The sequence below is a fragment of the Sparus aurata genome, chromosome 9 (genome assembly GCF_900880675.1).
Source record: "Sparus aurata chromosome 9, fSpaAur1.1, whole genome shotgun sequence".
NCBI classification, from domain to species: Eukaryota; Metazoa; Chordata; class Actinopteri; order Spariformes; family Sparidae; genus Sparus; species Sparus aurata.
In genome coordinates this window covers 27,499,912-27,517,485 of record NC_044195.1, presented here as the reverse complement: position 1 = coordinate 27,517,485, position 17,574 = coordinate 27,499,912, and the positions used below count along the sequence as shown (strand labels likewise).

Here is a 17,574-nt window from a genome sequence, read left to right as displayed (position 1 = left end):
GTCCAGACTGGGGGGTTCGGGGGCCAAGGGATTTTTTAAACGGCTATCGCAGCACACTAACTTCAGCATCTATCACTGCAACATGACAGACATAATGACATACAAACTGTTATCTCTTCCTACGTACTGCCCCTTTAATGGAAGATATAATTGTATTTTAGCATGTCAGCGTAACTGAATGTGATTTATCTTGGCGAGCTCACACAGACACAAATGAGGGAACCACTCACTCATACATTAAAATGATATTAAGAGTGTGAACAGATACATGCGTAAATAAATAAAAGGTATGGACTGAAGCACATTAGCCGCCCCACCAACAACCAACTACATAAATTGCATTAAGTGCAGAGTAAAGCAGAAACATTTGCCACCTGCCCAATAATTAAAACCTACTGAATAGCCCTCAGTGCCTCTCTGTAGATGGGCCTTTTAAAGCGACAGGAGGGTGAACAGAGGTGCTGCAGCAATGAGACAAATGATGTGTTTTATGAACGATATAGCGTGTAAGTATCTTAACTCTCAACCTGAAAATGAGCACAAAATGGAAGGTAGGACTCCAACACAGCAAACTGGTTCCACATTGATTTGCAACATAACCTTCAATAGTTTGAGCATCTGTCTGCCCCTCTCTCTCTGGTTCACGTCTCGAGTCAGTATCTGTCATCTGTGATCCCGTCAGTACGACGCTAAGAGCGAAAGCTTCAGGAATATTACTTCTGCTGCTCTCCCGAAACTTTTTTTTTTTCTTCTGTGAGTTAACATGTATTCCATATGTTCCATCTGGCTCGCAACAGGCCTTTAATGACATTATCAAATACATTACAGATCGCACAAATCATCGTGATGTTGTGTGACGGTGGCGCCGCCCCTGTGGGCTGGCTCCCAGATGTTTAAGAACCAGAGTGTGTGTGTGTGTGTGTGTGAGAGTGTGCAGTGGCTTTGTTATTAAGAGTTACTCATCTGAGACAAATGCTCACACACACACATACACACAAATAAGAGGTTGTAAACATGTATATGTGTGTGTGTCTTTGCTGTTACCTGGAAACATTATTACGTGGTGTGTGTGTGTGTGAGTGTGTGTGTGTGTGTGTGTGTGTGTGTGTGTGTGTGTGTGTGTGTGTGTGTGTGTGTGTGTGTGTTCACATGATAGTATGCAACGCTCGTACCGTTTCTCTTTCTCTTTACTCTCTAACCATGTGGCTCTCATTACTTTTTTTCGTCCTCCTTTAATGCCTCCAGCTCATAAAACACTAATTCAATAATTCTTCCAGATTAACACACGCACGCACACACACACACACGCGCGCGCGCACGCATACCGAACTGTCACTCTAGCCAAGCACAAAAAGTCATTTGTTCGAGCAGCGTAAACCGACTAAATCATGATGACTTTCTCAGACACATACTGCCGGGATGGGAAGTGGGGGGGGGACGGAGAACGAATGATGGAGTGTCGAGGGAGGCAAAAGAGGAGAGACGGGAAAAAAAAAGAAAGAGGAAGGATGAGGTGAATGGAGACGTGAGCGTGCAGACAGGGAGGCAGGACGGAGGATGGATGAAGAGATTTTGAGAGATTCGGGCGAAGAGGTGAGTGAATGAAAACGTCAAAGCAGGGAGATGGATGGATGAACGGACAGTTCAGCAAGTTTAACAGCGAGGACGCTTCCACGTATCCCCTTGAAATTTTTAAATGAAAGCCATAAATAAGGGATTCTAGGTGGCTTAAGTGCGAGTTCGAGTTCAGAAAAAGGAGGAAAATATGACATGCTAACAACTGATCCCTGCATGAAAACCAGGATCCAGGATTTGCTCTCAATTATACACACCCAAAGCTATAAAACAACCTGCCCGAGGAGCTTTCTGGCCCTCGTAGCGGAGTTATTTATATATGTATATCTTTCTAACATGAAACAAACGCTCTGAGACAGCGGGGATAACCAAAGGAGGGCACACATTAGACTCCATCGTCTCATGATCCCATAAATGACCATCCCCCTCGTCGTCTTTTCCAGCTCTCTCTCCGCTCTGACTTCACCCCGCCTCCTCGTTCCTGACTGATGAACAGCAGCAGATCAAATGAAACCACCGACAACCCTCAGCTTAACCATCAGATTACAGCGCAGACCGACTCACCAGGGGGGCCGAACGGCTCAAAACACCCTCACTATTTGGTTTGACTATGTACATGTATGTTTCCATCTGTGGCTGCTGATTTACTCTGACCCTCCTCCTCCTCCTCCTCAAAGATACACACACACATTCCTGCTTTATGCACGCACACACACCCCTCTTCATCTCCCCAGGCAGTGAGCTCCGAAGCAGCTTTCCAGGGTTGCGAGGGAATCAAGGGGGGATTATGGGTGGTGACACCAACAACTAACCCCAAAACATCATCATTAATCCGTTTAGCATTTTGGATTTTTGTTGTTTTACAGCCAATATCGCTATTTTACTGGCGCAACTGACTGAATGTTGGACTACTCGATTGATTAGTGGATTGTTAATAAAAGAGGCAGATTTATTTGCACATACTTTTCCCATTAAAGCCAAATTCATTATTTTTCCGTTCATCTTAACCCTGGACAAAGTTAAGAGGGACAGTTTGTGTCAAAATCCAAAATACATATTTTCATTCTTACCCGTCGTGTTATTTATTATTACTGTTTTTTGGTTTGAGTTGCCCAAGTTTTGGAGATGTCAGCCTTCTTCTTGAATATGACAGAAATAGATTCCACATGTGGTGTTCAAAGCTCTTTCTCAAAGTCTTTCTTTCCAAAAATCATAATGATTTTTGCCCCATGTTGTGAGCAAATTCATGCAGGAACTATTTTCTTTCAACCAAACTACACCCACTCGCCTTGCAGATCACCTTGCAGGACGAAGCGTGCATCAAGTCATGGACAAGAGACTCGTCTTCTGTTAAAGGAGAACTTCGGTCGATTTCAACATGCAGCTTTATCGCTCAAGCTACCCTTGACTTGACTGCGCTCAAGCCAGCCGTGGTTCGTGTTTGCTTGGTCATCCTCGCTGACAGTCAGGAAGACGGTGCACAAAAAGATAGTACCTTCCTTCAACTCAAAGTCTAATAGTACTATAATAATAATACAAGTACATTTCTACATCAAATGTGGGCGAAAAGACTTATTCTATTTCTCTGTTAAGGATTTTGACAGAGGATTACTCAAAAAGTCCACGGTAAAAGTACTTCATATCATGCATGCAAGGAGTCTAGGAAGTACTAAGTTCAGCAGTGTATGAATCACGGACTTCTTATGGAAAATAAGCTTTTTATTCCACATCAAAGTTGGGTGAAATAGCCTTAATCTTCCCATCTAGTCAGGATTTTGACACAGGATTACTCAAAAAGTACACAATAAAAGTACTTGATATTATGCATGCAAGTAGTCTAGGAAGTACTAAGTTCAGCGGTATATGAATCACGGACTACTTATGGAAAATATGTTTTTTATTCCATGTCAAAGTTGGGCAAAATATCCTCAATCTTAGCCTCTGTTGAGGATTTTGATACAAGATTACTCGAAACGTACACAGTAAAAGTACTTCATATTATGAGTGCAGGTAGCTTGAGCGATAAAGCTGCATGTTGAAATCGACCAAAGTTCTCCTTTAAGCTGTAACGTTAGATAGCATAGCTAGCTCGCTTCTCGTCCATAAGTCGATGCACGCCTCCTTTTGCACGATACAATCAGTGGGTGCAATTCGGTAGAAAGAAGGCAAGTGCCATTTAATTCTGTTATATTCGAGTGAAGGCAGACATCTCTTTAGCAGATATTGCCTATATCAATGCATAAAGCACTATGTGTCAGAGCTGAAATATGTATTTTTTTGCTCTACTCTCTCTTCCTTGTCCTCCTTCTATAATCCCTCAGTTTCAGAGCTCTGGGGTTGCACACAAACCCAAAAATCTGTCAAGTGTAATTTAAAGAGATAGAAGAAGACACACCTAAAAAAAAAGGTTATATCCTTTTCACTGTACGCCATATTTTATACATTTTTGCGCTTTACATTGCCGTCAGACAGCCGTCTCCTCCGGGACAACACACGTATTCCTACACACAAGCACAGCTGGGCCTCTCCGCACCGTATTTCACGGCTGTCTGACGGCAATGTAATGCACGAAAAATGTTTAAAATAGAGCGAACACTGAAATAGATGTATACCTTTTTACGTCTGTTTAGCACCATGCTATTCGCTGCTTCACCTCACAGGTGGAGAGCTGGAGGTCGTCTATTGCAGGTAACCGCGGCACCGGTACCTCATACAACCCCACGTCAAAAGACCCGAACTATCCCTTTAATGCGCTTGAAATTTGAATGTTTATAAATGTTTATAAGTTGTTGCATGCGCTTAAATTTAGATAAACATGTATCTGCACGTTTATTCCTGCGTAGCTTCATTTACATAATGTGTTAAGGATGTAAATTAAGTTATTAGTTGGTTATTATAAAGACAAAATGTAGGCGCACCAGTGCAACCAGTGTAAAAAGTCTGCAGCCCTGAACTTCTTTATTTATTTTCTGCTGTTTTATCCATCCATCACCTGTCTGGGAGTTATACAGAGCTATAAGCCTTGTGGGAGCTGCAGTCTACAGAGGAACCCCATATGGTTAAACTGGATCTCCTGTTTCCCCTCACACAGCGGTAGAAGTTTAAAAGTTTAAACGTATGCATCTGTGAGTGTGCGCCCGTGCATCTGTGCATTAGCGTTTATAGCGCCGAGCGAGATGTGGCGATAGACCGCAGGACAAACACACTGTATGTGGGAAAGAGAGCGCGGCCGTGATGGAAAGAACAGCCACAACCACTGGAATGCTCCCTCCACTTTAATTGCAGTTGCGACCGATTTAAAGACCCTCGGTACTGTCTGCTTCATTTCTGCAGCCCGGCACCCCCAGACCGCGCCGGTGATTCATCGTGCCTGAACACCTCAGAGAGAAGCAGCTCAGAAACCCGTCCAACCGAGGTCGACGCGAGGCAGAACTCTGACCAGTGCGTAACAGGAACCAGATGGGATGTGAAAAGCAGACTGCGCGGTCTAAGTGCAGCTTCGCCCGATGATGTAAGGTATCGCTTGGAGCTCGGAGACGTGTGCCGATTCTGGCTCTGTCGTAAACCCTTAAATGAAGCCAAGTGAGCGGCGGTGGAGAGGCTGTAATTGCAGACACCGGGTGAATTTCGGGCTTGTGGTCAACTCCTGCTGCACATATTCCGTCTCATATTTTTCTCCCCTTCCGTGTGCGTGCGTGCGTGTCGAGGCATGTGTGTCACCTAAGAGCATCCAGACTTTCTCCGGTCGCCCAGAATACTTTGCAGTCCATACCGCAGCGCGAAAAACTGCGTGCCCGTGCATGAATCCGAGCCCTACCTTGTGATTCTTGCCGTGTCTGTAGACCATCCAGTCCTCCCCGTTGGTGCTGACCTCCAGCTTGAAGGTGGTGACGTGGTACGCCTTTTGAGTTTCCTTGGAAATGGCGCCCTGGGTGGCGATGCCCGTGAGCACCTTTAAGGTGTGGAGGTCCACCTGTTGGCGAGGAAGACAGAGGAAGTCTTAATACAAAATAAAATCAAAACCGCTTCATTACATTTCGAATTTAAGCCCAAAACTCAAGTCTGACACTTGACAAACAGCCATGGAATTGGTTAAACAGACACAAACACACCTGAACTTATCAGTATCCATCTCTCACCTTCACCCCTCTCCTCTCCCTCTCATCTCCTTCTCCCCCTCTCGTCTCTGTGTTTTCTCTCCCAGAAGATCGATAGTAATGACCCGGGGCTCATTTTAATTTCCTCCCATACAATAGCCATAATCACCGCCCCATCCTGATTGTGGATGCTGCGCTACGTGTTCGGCATGCTGCGGGCGGCGCTGCATTATACGCGGCGGCAGGCTTCATTTTCAAAGTCCCTCCAGAAGACTCACATTTGTTTTGCTCGGCGGCGCCCGAAAGCGAGTGGATCGAGCAGAACAATGCCGCTCTCTGAATGCAAAAAAAAAAAAAACAGAATATTTTGACAGGTTTTCTCTATTTGTTCGGGACACGGAACCGCTGTGCTTCAATGGGCCCGATGTTGAAAACTGCCTGTTGTAAAAAAAAAAAAAAAAAAACTGTGGTCAAATGTATCAATCCACAGAATCGTTATCATCTTTGTTGAAAACCACAAAGACCGGACCGGTCGCAACAGGATGTTCATTTCCTGTGACTTACTGCTGCTGTGACACCATGAGCTCTACATAATCGAAAAGCTGACGGAATTCATCAATAAAAAGCCCCAAAATCACAAAGAGACTCGATGCTGAAGGTCAAAAACAAGCATGGGTGCGTCTGTGGATGCTAATCCGGCCATCGGGTGTAACAGCCATGCAACTCTACACCTTGTGCTGGAAAATTAGAAGGATTTCCTCTAAATAATCACGTGCAAAAGGTGCAGGAGACGAGGGCAAAAGAAAACAATGGTCATGTTTCGATGTGATGGACTGCTAAGGCCTCACTCAGACCAATTCAGGCGTTGGAGCGATATGCGCAGGGCTGTACCTTCATCTGGTCTCTGGTGGGAGCAACACATTCTTGTGTTTCCACCGGCTGCACCGCAGAAGAGGCTCTCAGACCAAAGTGGACCACAGCTGCGTCAATCTACACGGGGAAGATCGAGTCGGACGCTTGCACCAGGTAACAGAGACGTTCCCGGTGGAATCTGTGCGGTCGTTTTCATGATTTCACTGCGACCGGTTTGAACAACAGCACTGTTGACCGCCCGACTTATAATGATTGGCAGCAGCAGCCTGACGTCAGGTTGCAATTCTCCCCAAAAAGTCGATCTTTCTACACTTCCTGACGCGGGGCAGCCGTGTGTTTTTCAGCAACTCCCACGTTCCGCACCAGCACAGCCTCAAAGAAACTTCCCACACAAAAGTGAGCATGGGAATTTTGCCGCAAACACCTGTTCCCACATAGTACAGTTGTTACATTTACAGTTTACAGCACACCTGCAACTGTTTTCAAGCCCTTTTCTCCTCGTTACTTGATTTATGTTCTCTGCTGCGCTGGGACAGTGATTGCAGAATCCGACCCTCCACTTCACAAAACGAGGTTTTACATGGGAGAGGAGAGGGAATAAAGACAGAGAGAGGCTGCAGGCGGATAAGGAGCAGAAGATGAGAAAGGTTCTTCTGCAGGTTATAACATTTATTCTCCTCCACTGGAGCTGCTGAAACCTGTAGATTAATCAGAAACTTGTTGGTGTGTGTGCGGGTGTGTGTGCGCTGTCCCACTGGGGTATAGTACAAAACACCGGGGGTGGTAAAATGCTGCGTTTGTTATCTGTCAGAGAGACAGGTGTTTTAGATTACTTCCACACACACACACACACACACACACACACACACACACACACACACACACACACACATCCACGCTTAGGGCCAGACAGAGATCCACCAAGACAACTAATCGATAGTCCGGAACTGAGGAGACGAATGGATGAGAGGAGGAGGGGGTGAGGAGTAGAGGAGGAAGACGAGAGGGAGGTGAAGAATGAATGAATATGAGAGGGAGAGAGAGATGCTAAGTGAGGCTTCTCGGGAAGGGGGCTTCTCATCAATCACAGAGTTGTTAGAATAACACAGCCACCAGAACTCACACCATCAATCTGCACCACACCTCACCGGACCGGATCACAGAACAGAACAGAACAGAACAGAACAGAAAAATATAATCTGCAAGTGCCACAGAGAGAGATTTTCAAAACCACACACGGGGCTCCTGAGCCAACATTGCAACACACACACATGCCTCAGCAAACACACACCGAAAACACAATCGCACACACACACACACATGCACACTCTGTTATAAGAGACCACGGGGGTGCGAGATGCAAGCAGGAGAGGCATGTTGGCATTTACGACAGCTGCTTGTCAGGACAGGAGGCTGCACACAAACACACTCACGCGGACACACACACATCCACACACGCACACACACGGACGCAGGCGCTCTGTGCTAGGTGTTAACGCAGGCGAACAGCTGAGAGCCTCCGTGGAACGCTGCCGCCCCGACCACAACACCGGCGACCGGAGAGAGAGAGAGAGAGAGGCAGGAAAGACAACATGAGGTTTATTTTAGAGCCAGGTCGAGATTTTTATGCAGCGTTCTGATGCGTCACGCACAATAAAAAACACAATCAGGAGGCCGAGGAGAAAACACGGGCAGTGGGGAAAAACATGGAGAACCTTTAAGTGATTCTTTCATGTCAGCTAATTTTCAGACAGGCCGGACAGAGTGATGAGAGACAGGAAGGAAGCGTCCCACTGATGGGACCTTGGCCTCGCTGCCGCCTCTTGGCCACAGTCCCTTCCTGTGTTCGCTGGCCCGGACTTTTAGCCACAGCGGAGCTCCGACAAACACAACTACTGCTTCTATTCCACATCTGTCTGCGGCCGTGTCATCTTTCCTACTAATCCTAAAGATGAGCTGCTCGTCTGGTTCTCTCTCTCTCTCTCTCTCTCTGTTTCAGCAAAACACAGATCCGTCACCGAACAAAACTCTTGATCATTTCTCCGAAGCAGCACATCTCGGGATAATCTAATCACAGGGTTTTCAAGAAGATGGAATATGTTTGCAAGCCTTAATCTCACCAGCTTTTTTTTTTTTGTTTTTTTTTGTGGTGTGAGGTTTTGAGTCAAGAAGAAACAGAGAGCCAAGCCAAACAGCTCTAAACCTGACCAGTTGGCGAATTATGGGAAACGGTTGAGGAGATGATGTGAGCTTCTTGGTCTCAGAAACTCGCTCTTTAAAATTCTGCTGACTGTTTTCAAGACTGATTGATTATCATTTAGTCTACAAAATGACAGACAACTGAGAGAAATGCCCATCGCAGTTTTCCATGAGCTCAAAGTGACGTCTTCAAACTGCTTCTTCTGCTAAAAATGCTAAAAAAACGCAAAAATACAAATGAAAAAAAATGCAAAATGAAAACCAAGATGATCTTTTCCTAACCTTAACCGAGTGCTTGCTTCAATCAATACAAAAGACTGACAAAGAAAAGCCACAAATCCTAAAATTCAAGAGGTTGGAACAGCAAATGTTTGACTTTTTCGCCTGAAAAGTGACTGAAAATTGGTCGAAACAGTTGGCAAATCATTTAATTTTAATTTAGAAATCAATGAATTGCATTTCTATGCTAAACTAAGATCTGGGGTGTTTTTACTTAACCTCAACTTATGGTGCAACCTCTTAAATATAGTCCTGTTGTCTAAATACTGTAGCTGGAAACTCATTTTCGTCCCATCAATCGTTGCTGCTTAAAAGAAGAGCGTAAAGGAAGGGTTCAAACTGATAACCTAACGAAGGGAAGCACCTGGCGTCAACGCCTCTATATAAAAAAAACCTTGTTAACAATGAAACAAACTACAGGGAGGCGACACACTTCAAGATAATGTGCTGTTTGTGGAGAGCGTCTCACTGAAGAATGCCTGGCGGGTGAATTCATTTCTCTCTGCGGGCTGAGTGAACCTCACGCTCGCCTCCCCTCCTCTCAGCCAGGCGGCCTCGTAACTCAGGCTCAGGCGCGGGGATGGCACAAAGTTGGCGCGGCGATAGAACACAGGAAACAATGCCTTACCCCGGCATCTAGCCGCTAAACCTTGATATCACTACACCTCCCACCCGCTAACACACACAAATATAGCTGTGGTGGAGTTACTATGTGCGACATGTCAACACAAGGAAAAAAAAAGATGCTATTAAAACACAATCTGTTTTTAGTTTAGGTAGGGTGAAGGGTACGGCTGTGCTTCAGGATCAGGGTCTTGGATTTGCGGCTGATGAAAAATAGAAACTTTTTATTTTCCTCAAGGTTTTGCTGCATTGTTTTCCCAATAATGCGTTGGTGATGAACAACAAAGTCGCTGTGGTTTCTTTGTGAAGGACTCGGGTCTGATTTTCAACGACAGTCCAAAGGATGTGACTGTGTTCATGTGCTCGAGTGCCTCTTAGCAACAGTAGCTTCCAACACAAAACAGAAGTTCAACACAGGCTCTTTAATATACATGATGTTGAATTTTGGGCTTTAAGTCGCTGCAGACTTTTCCGTATAAAGTAAGGGTTATTTTTATCATCAGTTCATCTGCTGATTGTTTTCACGATTAATAAAATAATTGGTTTAGTCCCAGAGTTGGCTTCAAATAGCTTCCAACACCCAAAGAATTTACTGTCATTAAAGACAAAGAAAAGCAGCAAATCCCAACAGTTAAGAAGCTGGAGCCAGCAGATGTTGGACATTTTGCAATAATTGCATTTTTTTCCCTTTCTATGACAAACTGTTTCATCAAATAATCACTGCAACGTTACATTAAACCAAACCAAGACAATCTTTCCTTAATCTGAACCAAGGGCTAGGCTTGTCAAGTTATGTGACCGAATCAATGGCGCCACGAGACCATCTGCAAACAGAGACGTTTTGAATGAAAGTTTGAGGAGTCCCACTTGTACCTGTATGTACTCTCTGTTGCTGTCTTCGTTGGGCGTCCACCCGTTGTCGTGGTAGTTGAGTCGGGCCTGCTGTGGCAGCCAGTGTTCATCGTAGAAGCTCGACGAGGCCGTGATCTGGTCGTTGGAGATCTTTCCCGACTCCATACCAAACGCTTGACTGCAGTGGAAAGCTGCCATAGGACGGAGGGAGAAAGAAGGGAGGGAACGATTTAGACAAATATCCAAGTATTCTTTAAAAATAATAATAATAATAATGATAATAATAAAATAAAAAACTTCTTACCCTCATTGACTTCCTTGTGTGTCATGTTGTATCGAGCTGCGAAGCCATCCTTCGCCACGGCCATGTCAGTGTGGAAGGACAGAGACAGAATCCCAGTCGATGATTGGATCTCAGGGGGCACGCTGGTCCCGCAGTATCGACCAATCAGGGGGCCCACTGTCGATTAGGGAAGAAGTATCGGATTAGCCCCCAACTTCTACACATCATCATCGTTGGTGGGAAGCGACGGCATCATTTCGAGGTTCATAATCCTCACACGTGTTTGTTTGTTTCCTCCCTCCCCTCCATTATCTCTATCGCTTCCCTCCTCCGCTGACATCTGCTCATCGCTCCGCCCTCTCGTGTCACCACCTCTCTCTCCCTTCATCTATCAACTCTATCTGTGGACTGGACATGGTTTTTACAATGTGTGCTATCTATATATATATATGTGTGTATGTGTGTGAGAGAGAGGGAGTGTAAATCCAAAGATCTAAGTGATTCCTCTACTGTCTTCTTTTCTAATACCACAACTTGTACACGTCAACACAAACAGATGAGTGTGATTTAGAGCCCTGGGGTGTGTGTGTGTGTGTGTGTGAGTGTGTGTGTGTGAGTGTGTGTGACCTGACTCCTCTCTTACACTTACAGACACACACACACACACACACACAAACAGAGAGAGAGAGAGGAGGCTTGTGGAGGAGGTGGAGGAGGAAAACGAGAAAATAGCCAGCAATCGATCAGCGCTATTGATTTTTTTTCCTTCCCTTTTGGAATGGGTGGATGTTTGAAATAGGGCTCTTGAGCAAATAACGGTAATAACTCTTTGCTTGATGGTGGTGAGGAAAAAGAACAAAAAAAAGAAAAGGTCGGGGGCAGAGAAGAGAAGCTCAAAATCCGCAGAGAGGATTTCTATAAATAATGACCCGTGTTTGCATAAAATTCTGGTGAAACTAATGAATATATATATATATATATATATATATTTTTTTTTTTTTTGTAGGATTTAATATTTAATATTTCTAGCAGACAAAAAATCGCCTTGTTTCTCGTCCTCGCACTGAATATTAATTTCAGCAGCGCGCAGAGTCGACAGAAGGCACGTTTGTCCCTCGTCTGACCCCCGAGAACACATATGTAGTAACACAGAAACATGATGATACCAGCACAACTTTAATAGTCTCACATTGTCGCCTTTCCTTTCTGGAGAGCAACGGAGCAGGCAAAAGTAGAAGCACTGATTCAACTTCTTTACTCAGGTAAAAGTAAGAATTAGTATAAAAGTAAGTATAAAAGTCAAAAGTGTCCCTCTGAAGGACATTTCTGTGCATAGCTGACTGAGCCTCATGTCATGTTAATATAATTCAAAGACTAAAAGATAGAATTAGTAGGATTTGTCCCGGCTGTGAGAATAGACGCTTGTTGAGTTTCATTCCCAGGACGTCAAATTCTGACATTTTTTGGGATGGTGAAGCGTCCAGAGCAGCAACAAACTGAGAAAAAAAAGGAAAATCCAGGCAGGGGGCTGCAGGGTCGCTGCAGATACAAGACACTAACGGGCATTTTATCCCAATTCAACTCTCTACTTCCGTCAAATGCATTTAAGCAAAAGTAATGAGCCGTTTTTGAAAATGTAAGAAGCAGGAAGTACAGAAATGAGTGTTAAAATGTAACCAGCAAAGGTCGAAAGTAAAAAAGAAATGATTACTCAAGCATGAATACCTAAAAATTCTACTTAAGTACAGTTATAAAGTATTGGTACTCTGTGACTCCATCTCTTAAACAGGTAGTTGAGTCTCTTCTGTCACACATTCATACAGACAAAACAAACACATTCTTGTCTTTGTCTGACTGATTCTTTGCACTCGTTCTCTTTCATTTTAAATTAAACGATCTCTTCCTTTCCTTCCTCCAGCACACGTTCCCTCTCCTCCCTGCCCGTCGTCTCTTCCTGCTTTGGACTCTGAGTCCTTCACCTCTGAATCTCATCCTGTGCGTTTTCCTTCCCCTTTTCAACCTCCTCCCACTTCATTTCACTTTCCTTCCTCTCCTTTCGTTCTAGCTTCTCTCTCCGCCAGTCGGAGCGGCGACCTCTTCCCTCCCCTCCTCCTCTATCGTACCCTCTCGTTTTTCTGCCTTTCCGGTCATCTTAATTTTCTACTCTGCTTAACGTCTCTCGTCTCCCGTTTAATCCCCCGCAAAGAGGGAGCGAAGGTGTTGTGGCTTCTTCTCACCTCTCCTTTCCTATCCGCCCTCTCGTCTCCGCACCACCTCCCTGACTTTCTCTCTCCTCCTCGGGCTGAATTCATATTTATAGAAGAGTTATTCACAAGAACAAAAGCGCAGTTGTTTGGCTCTCCTTTGCTACTAACGCTGTTCGCTCTCTGTTGTTAAGTACCTCACAAGATTTGGGAGTTAAGCTATTAAAAAAAAATGTCCCCAGTCGATTTGTTCAACGTGTAAAACTAAAAAAAACAACAGATGGTATTTACTGTACAAGTTACCAAAACCTGAAATGAATTGGTATAAAATCCCGGAGCAAATCTTTATTTTAACGCACAAATCTTCCACCTGCTGAACTTCCTTCATGAATCCTCCTCTTCTCTGAGGCGGACCGGAGATCTTCTGGCCCTTTATTTATTCGTCTCCACATCTCCTCCCTTTGTTCCAGTCTTCCCAGCAGTATAAGAACCTTTCGCTGCCCTCCCAGTGCTCCTCTTTTCTCTCTATACCTCTTCCATCTCTTGAAACCAGATCCAAGGTCTTTGTGCCTTGGATTTGTCCTTCTAAACCCTTCCAGTCCTCCCAGCAGCTAGACCAGAAATATCCCAGCGCTCCTCCTCCTCCTCCTCTTCCTCCTCTCACCTCCCCTCTTCTCTCCCTCCTCTCAGCGACTCCTGATTTATTTTTCCCCTTGAAAAGTTATGTTGTTTCTCCACAGTGGGTGCCAGCATCCTGCCTGTAAGCTCAGCTTTCATCTACCAACGCAGCGCTACTAAAATATCTGCTACTCCACCTCAGTCGATAATGATGTAGGCAGGGCAGAGTACACACTGCTTTAACTGCGCTCAGAGTGTTGGCTCGTGAAAACGGCTCATCACCCAAAAAAACTCCAAACGCATCACGATCGGCGGTCTCACCTCCCGGCAGCCCGTCCCACACCTCCAGCCAGTCGTACTTGCAGTCCCCGTCTCCACCCGGCAGGGGGTCGTTCTCCAGGTCGAAGGTGAGGAAGGTGAGGGTCACGTCCATGCTGGGCGGGACGATGATGATGAAGGAGCACTCCAGGTTGTGCGGGTACTTGTCGGGAAAGCCCGGGGACTCGATGACGCCCGTGGGACTGGTGAAGTTCCGGGAACAGTCTGAACCTGCGACGAGGACACAGACACCAAGTGGTTACTGAGAGACAAATATCAAACAGAAAACGTATTTAAAGCAGTTCTGAGGTTGGTGTGACTCAATGAATGTGAAAAGTGTGAGCAAAGGGCGTCAGACGTCTGATTATACTTTAAATAATTCACTCTATTCTGGGCCGACGCTCGACGCGGCTCTTTTTTAGAGGAAGGTGCTTTCAAACTCTCAGCAAACGGAATCATTTCAACATGTTTCATGTGTTTTAACTCTGTGTTGCTGCCATTCTGGGTCAGGTGTCCTGTGTGATCTCAACCTGGACTAACCTTGTTACGTTTAAAAAATAACTAAATAAAGACAATTTCAGTTTAAATTGTTGCAGAAAGGAACGAAAAAGGGGTATAAAACACTCTTTTTCGGCCCAGTGTTTATCGGGTGTAGCTGCTCCAGAGACGTAACACAACTTCTGACTCTATCACCTCTGAAGACAAAGATACAAAGATCGACAGAGTGATAATATTGAGGTCTGAGTGCCTCAAAAAAGTCCAAGTTCAGGTGTTCATAACAGACAAATGCATCTTAAGTGCTCTTAAGCAGGATGCGGTCTCTCTACCAGCTCTTGGGAAAATGTAGGAGCAACCTTTACCCCGGCGGAGACACGGGCTCTTTGAGTATCAACAAAGAGAGCAACAAAAAAAAAAAAAATCCAAGTGAGACAGAGGAAAACAAATAAGTTGAGTGGGAAATGAAACTGAGCTCAGAGATAGAGACAGCAACAAACAGAGGGCTGAAGATCTGTGAGTGAAAAAGACAGAAAACCAGGAGTGAGGAGGACTGACGTGGAATCCGTTGATAGAGTCACGGTTGGGTGGTCCTGCAGTTAAACACACACACACACACACACACACACACACACACACACACACACACACACACACTGATCTGGAGTGTAATCTCGGGCTCTTCATCTCTGAATGACTGTAATACCTTTTCTATTAATACTCACACACACACACATATACACACTATGGAGGGTATGCGGTCGCACCAACTGGACCATTGTTCCAGTCCAACCAGCCATGTATGACCAAACCCACACACACACACACACACACACACACACACACACACACACACACACACACACACACCCCGTCTAAGCCTCTTATGGCAGCCCACTTCCCTCCTGTCTGTTTGGGTGTCTGCTATTGTGTTTGCTTGCTTGCATGAGTAAATACAGAGAAAGTGAATAAAGACACATCAAGAGAAAGTGTGTGTGTGTGTGTGTGTGTGTGTTTGTGTGTGTATCCCTGCATGCATTTTAAATGTGTGCATACATGTACAGTCACATACGTGTCTAACAACATGTCTGCATCACGTGTTAACCCTCTTTTTAATCTGTCTCACACGTATGTTCGAACAGACAGATACACACAGATTTTTTATTAATTACAGATGTTCTCCGTGGCTGCTTGGTAACTTCCACTTTATGCTCATAACTTTATATAGATATTTACATAGCTTTAAATCTACTTCCCTCTGACTCACATATGTAATGTGTTTTGAGTGCTGTCAATAATGAAATTGGTCCACAACTAAAAGTGGCTAGTTCATTCAAGAGAAACTAGGTTGTTACACCCGGGGCCAGATGCATAAACTATCACTGTGGATTCACGACAGAAACTGTGTGTGTTTATTCTTCTGTCAGATTAATAAAGCTGTGACTGATTCTGAGAGTCACAGAGTCACACTCGCATGAGCTGCACAAATCATCAATAAAACCAAGTGTTTTTCATGGGAAGGCGGACCATCTCCAGCCCTTTTTGTGGCGACCGCACCAGGTTTTTCAAGCCAAACCATAATTTCTTTTCTTTATTGAAGTGTAAGCCTAAGCAGAGAGTAAACACAGTGTTGTGACTAGAGAAAATGACAAAATTGAACCTAAAGTTTAAGTTTGTGTGTGGGAAAAGGGGGTTTTCGTGCGTCTAATCCCAGATGAGTCGGACTCAGTCATCAGCCATCAGCAGACTGAAAGACGGAGTCAGACGCAGTCAGAACGTCTGTCTGTGAGAGACGCTGCTCAAATTCGGGTGAATTCTTAATAGTTAAACAAACCCCTGTGGGTGTAATCAGGAATATTGATGTTGTGTTTCCTGTCTCCGCCCCTCCTTAAGCTGCAGAAGTTCAAATACACCAAAGAGTCACTCCACATTCAGGCTCGTTTGCTGATCCACATGATCTACTGTACAGCGGTCGTCCACGTTTTCCACAACAGGATCTTTTTTTAGTCCGATGGAGATTGTCTGTTTGTCTTGATACGCGGTCTGTTTTTCTGTCCCACTTTCCTCTCAGATTTGCTTGTTATTTTGACCCCCTCTCCCTGACGCAGTGACCCACAGATGCAGGCAAACGCACACGCTCACACACAATCACACACACTGTCTCTCACGGGGATCCCCTTGCGTCTGGCCCCCCTGCAGAGTCAGTCGCTGGGTAGCGCAGGTCTGCGTGACTATGAGCATGTGTGTGTGAGTGTGTATGAGTGTGTGTATGAGTGTGTGTGTGAGTGTGCAGAGTGAACGCCTGACCAGTTCTGTTGCCGACAGCGATTTTATTCCCTTCTCATTACTTCATGTTGGTGCACATTGCCAAAACACTTGTGCCCTCCTTTCTCCTGTCTCCACCTCGGCCCTCCTCTTCTGCCTCTCTGCCATCTTTCAAGCACACTCGAGTCCAAGTAATATATTCCAGATTCCAAAAATCTTACTACATCTGTCTGTTTTTCTTCATTGTTTCCTCGACTTCTCTGATCTTTCTTTCTCTGTCGTCTCTCCCGCTGTTCCTTCTTTACCATCTTCCCCGTGCATCTTTTCATCCTCCACAGTTCCATCACTCCCTTTCCCCCCCCCACTGTCTCATTTCCTATTCTTTTCTCCTCACTTCCCATCTGTCTGAATAGGATAAGTGTGAAAGAAACATGTGGTTCAACTACGGGGTAAGGTTAGAGGAAGTGTGTGTGTGTGTGTGTGTGTTGCTGGGTAGATCTGGCGCTGGTGCTCATGGCTCACTGATCTCTGGGGTGGGGGCAGGACAAGGTCTGTCAGAGTGTGTGTGTGTGTGTGTGTGTGTGTGTTTATACGCCTAACTTGCGAGTGTATATTTCCTAAATATAGTGTGTCTCTGTTTATGTGTGTGTGTGGTAAGCTGGCATGCAGATGTGTACTTCCATTCGAACCGTCTTTCATGCCAATGGGCTATTAGTCGGGATCAAACCTACAATTATGTCCCCTCCTTCCCTCCAAAGATCTCTAACGTAAATGCATATCCAGGGGAGACTCAACATACACACACACACACACACACACACACACCCCCTCGGGCCCACACACAGCTCAACAGCTCCTGCCCCTCACAGCTCGTGTGGTGTGATCCCACCTC

The 17,574-nt window shown here is 45.2% G+C and overlaps 1 protein-coding gene across 3 annotated transcripts in view; it reads right to left on the bottom strand.

The window, feature by feature from the left end:
• LOC115587724 (neuropilin-2-like) overlaps positions 1 to 17,574 on the bottom strand; it is a 108,548-nt gene that overhangs the window by 55,774 nt on the left and 35,200 nt on the right. For all 3 annotated transcript variants that reach the window (XM_030427672.1, XM_030427674.1, XM_030427673.1), the window contains exons 4-7: positions 13,926 to 14,153; positions 10,804 to 10,959; positions 10,521 to 10,690; positions 5,393 to 5,548 (exon numbers count right to left, since the gene is read on the bottom strand). In XM_030427672.1, coding sequence (XP_030283532.1) covers positions 5,393 to 5,548; positions 10,521 to 10,690; positions 10,804 to 10,959; positions 13,926 to 14,153 — 710 coding nt within the window. The remainder of the gene's footprint in view (positions 1 to 5,392; positions 5,549 to 10,520; positions 10,691 to 10,803; positions 10,960 to 13,925; positions 14,154 to 17,574) is intronic.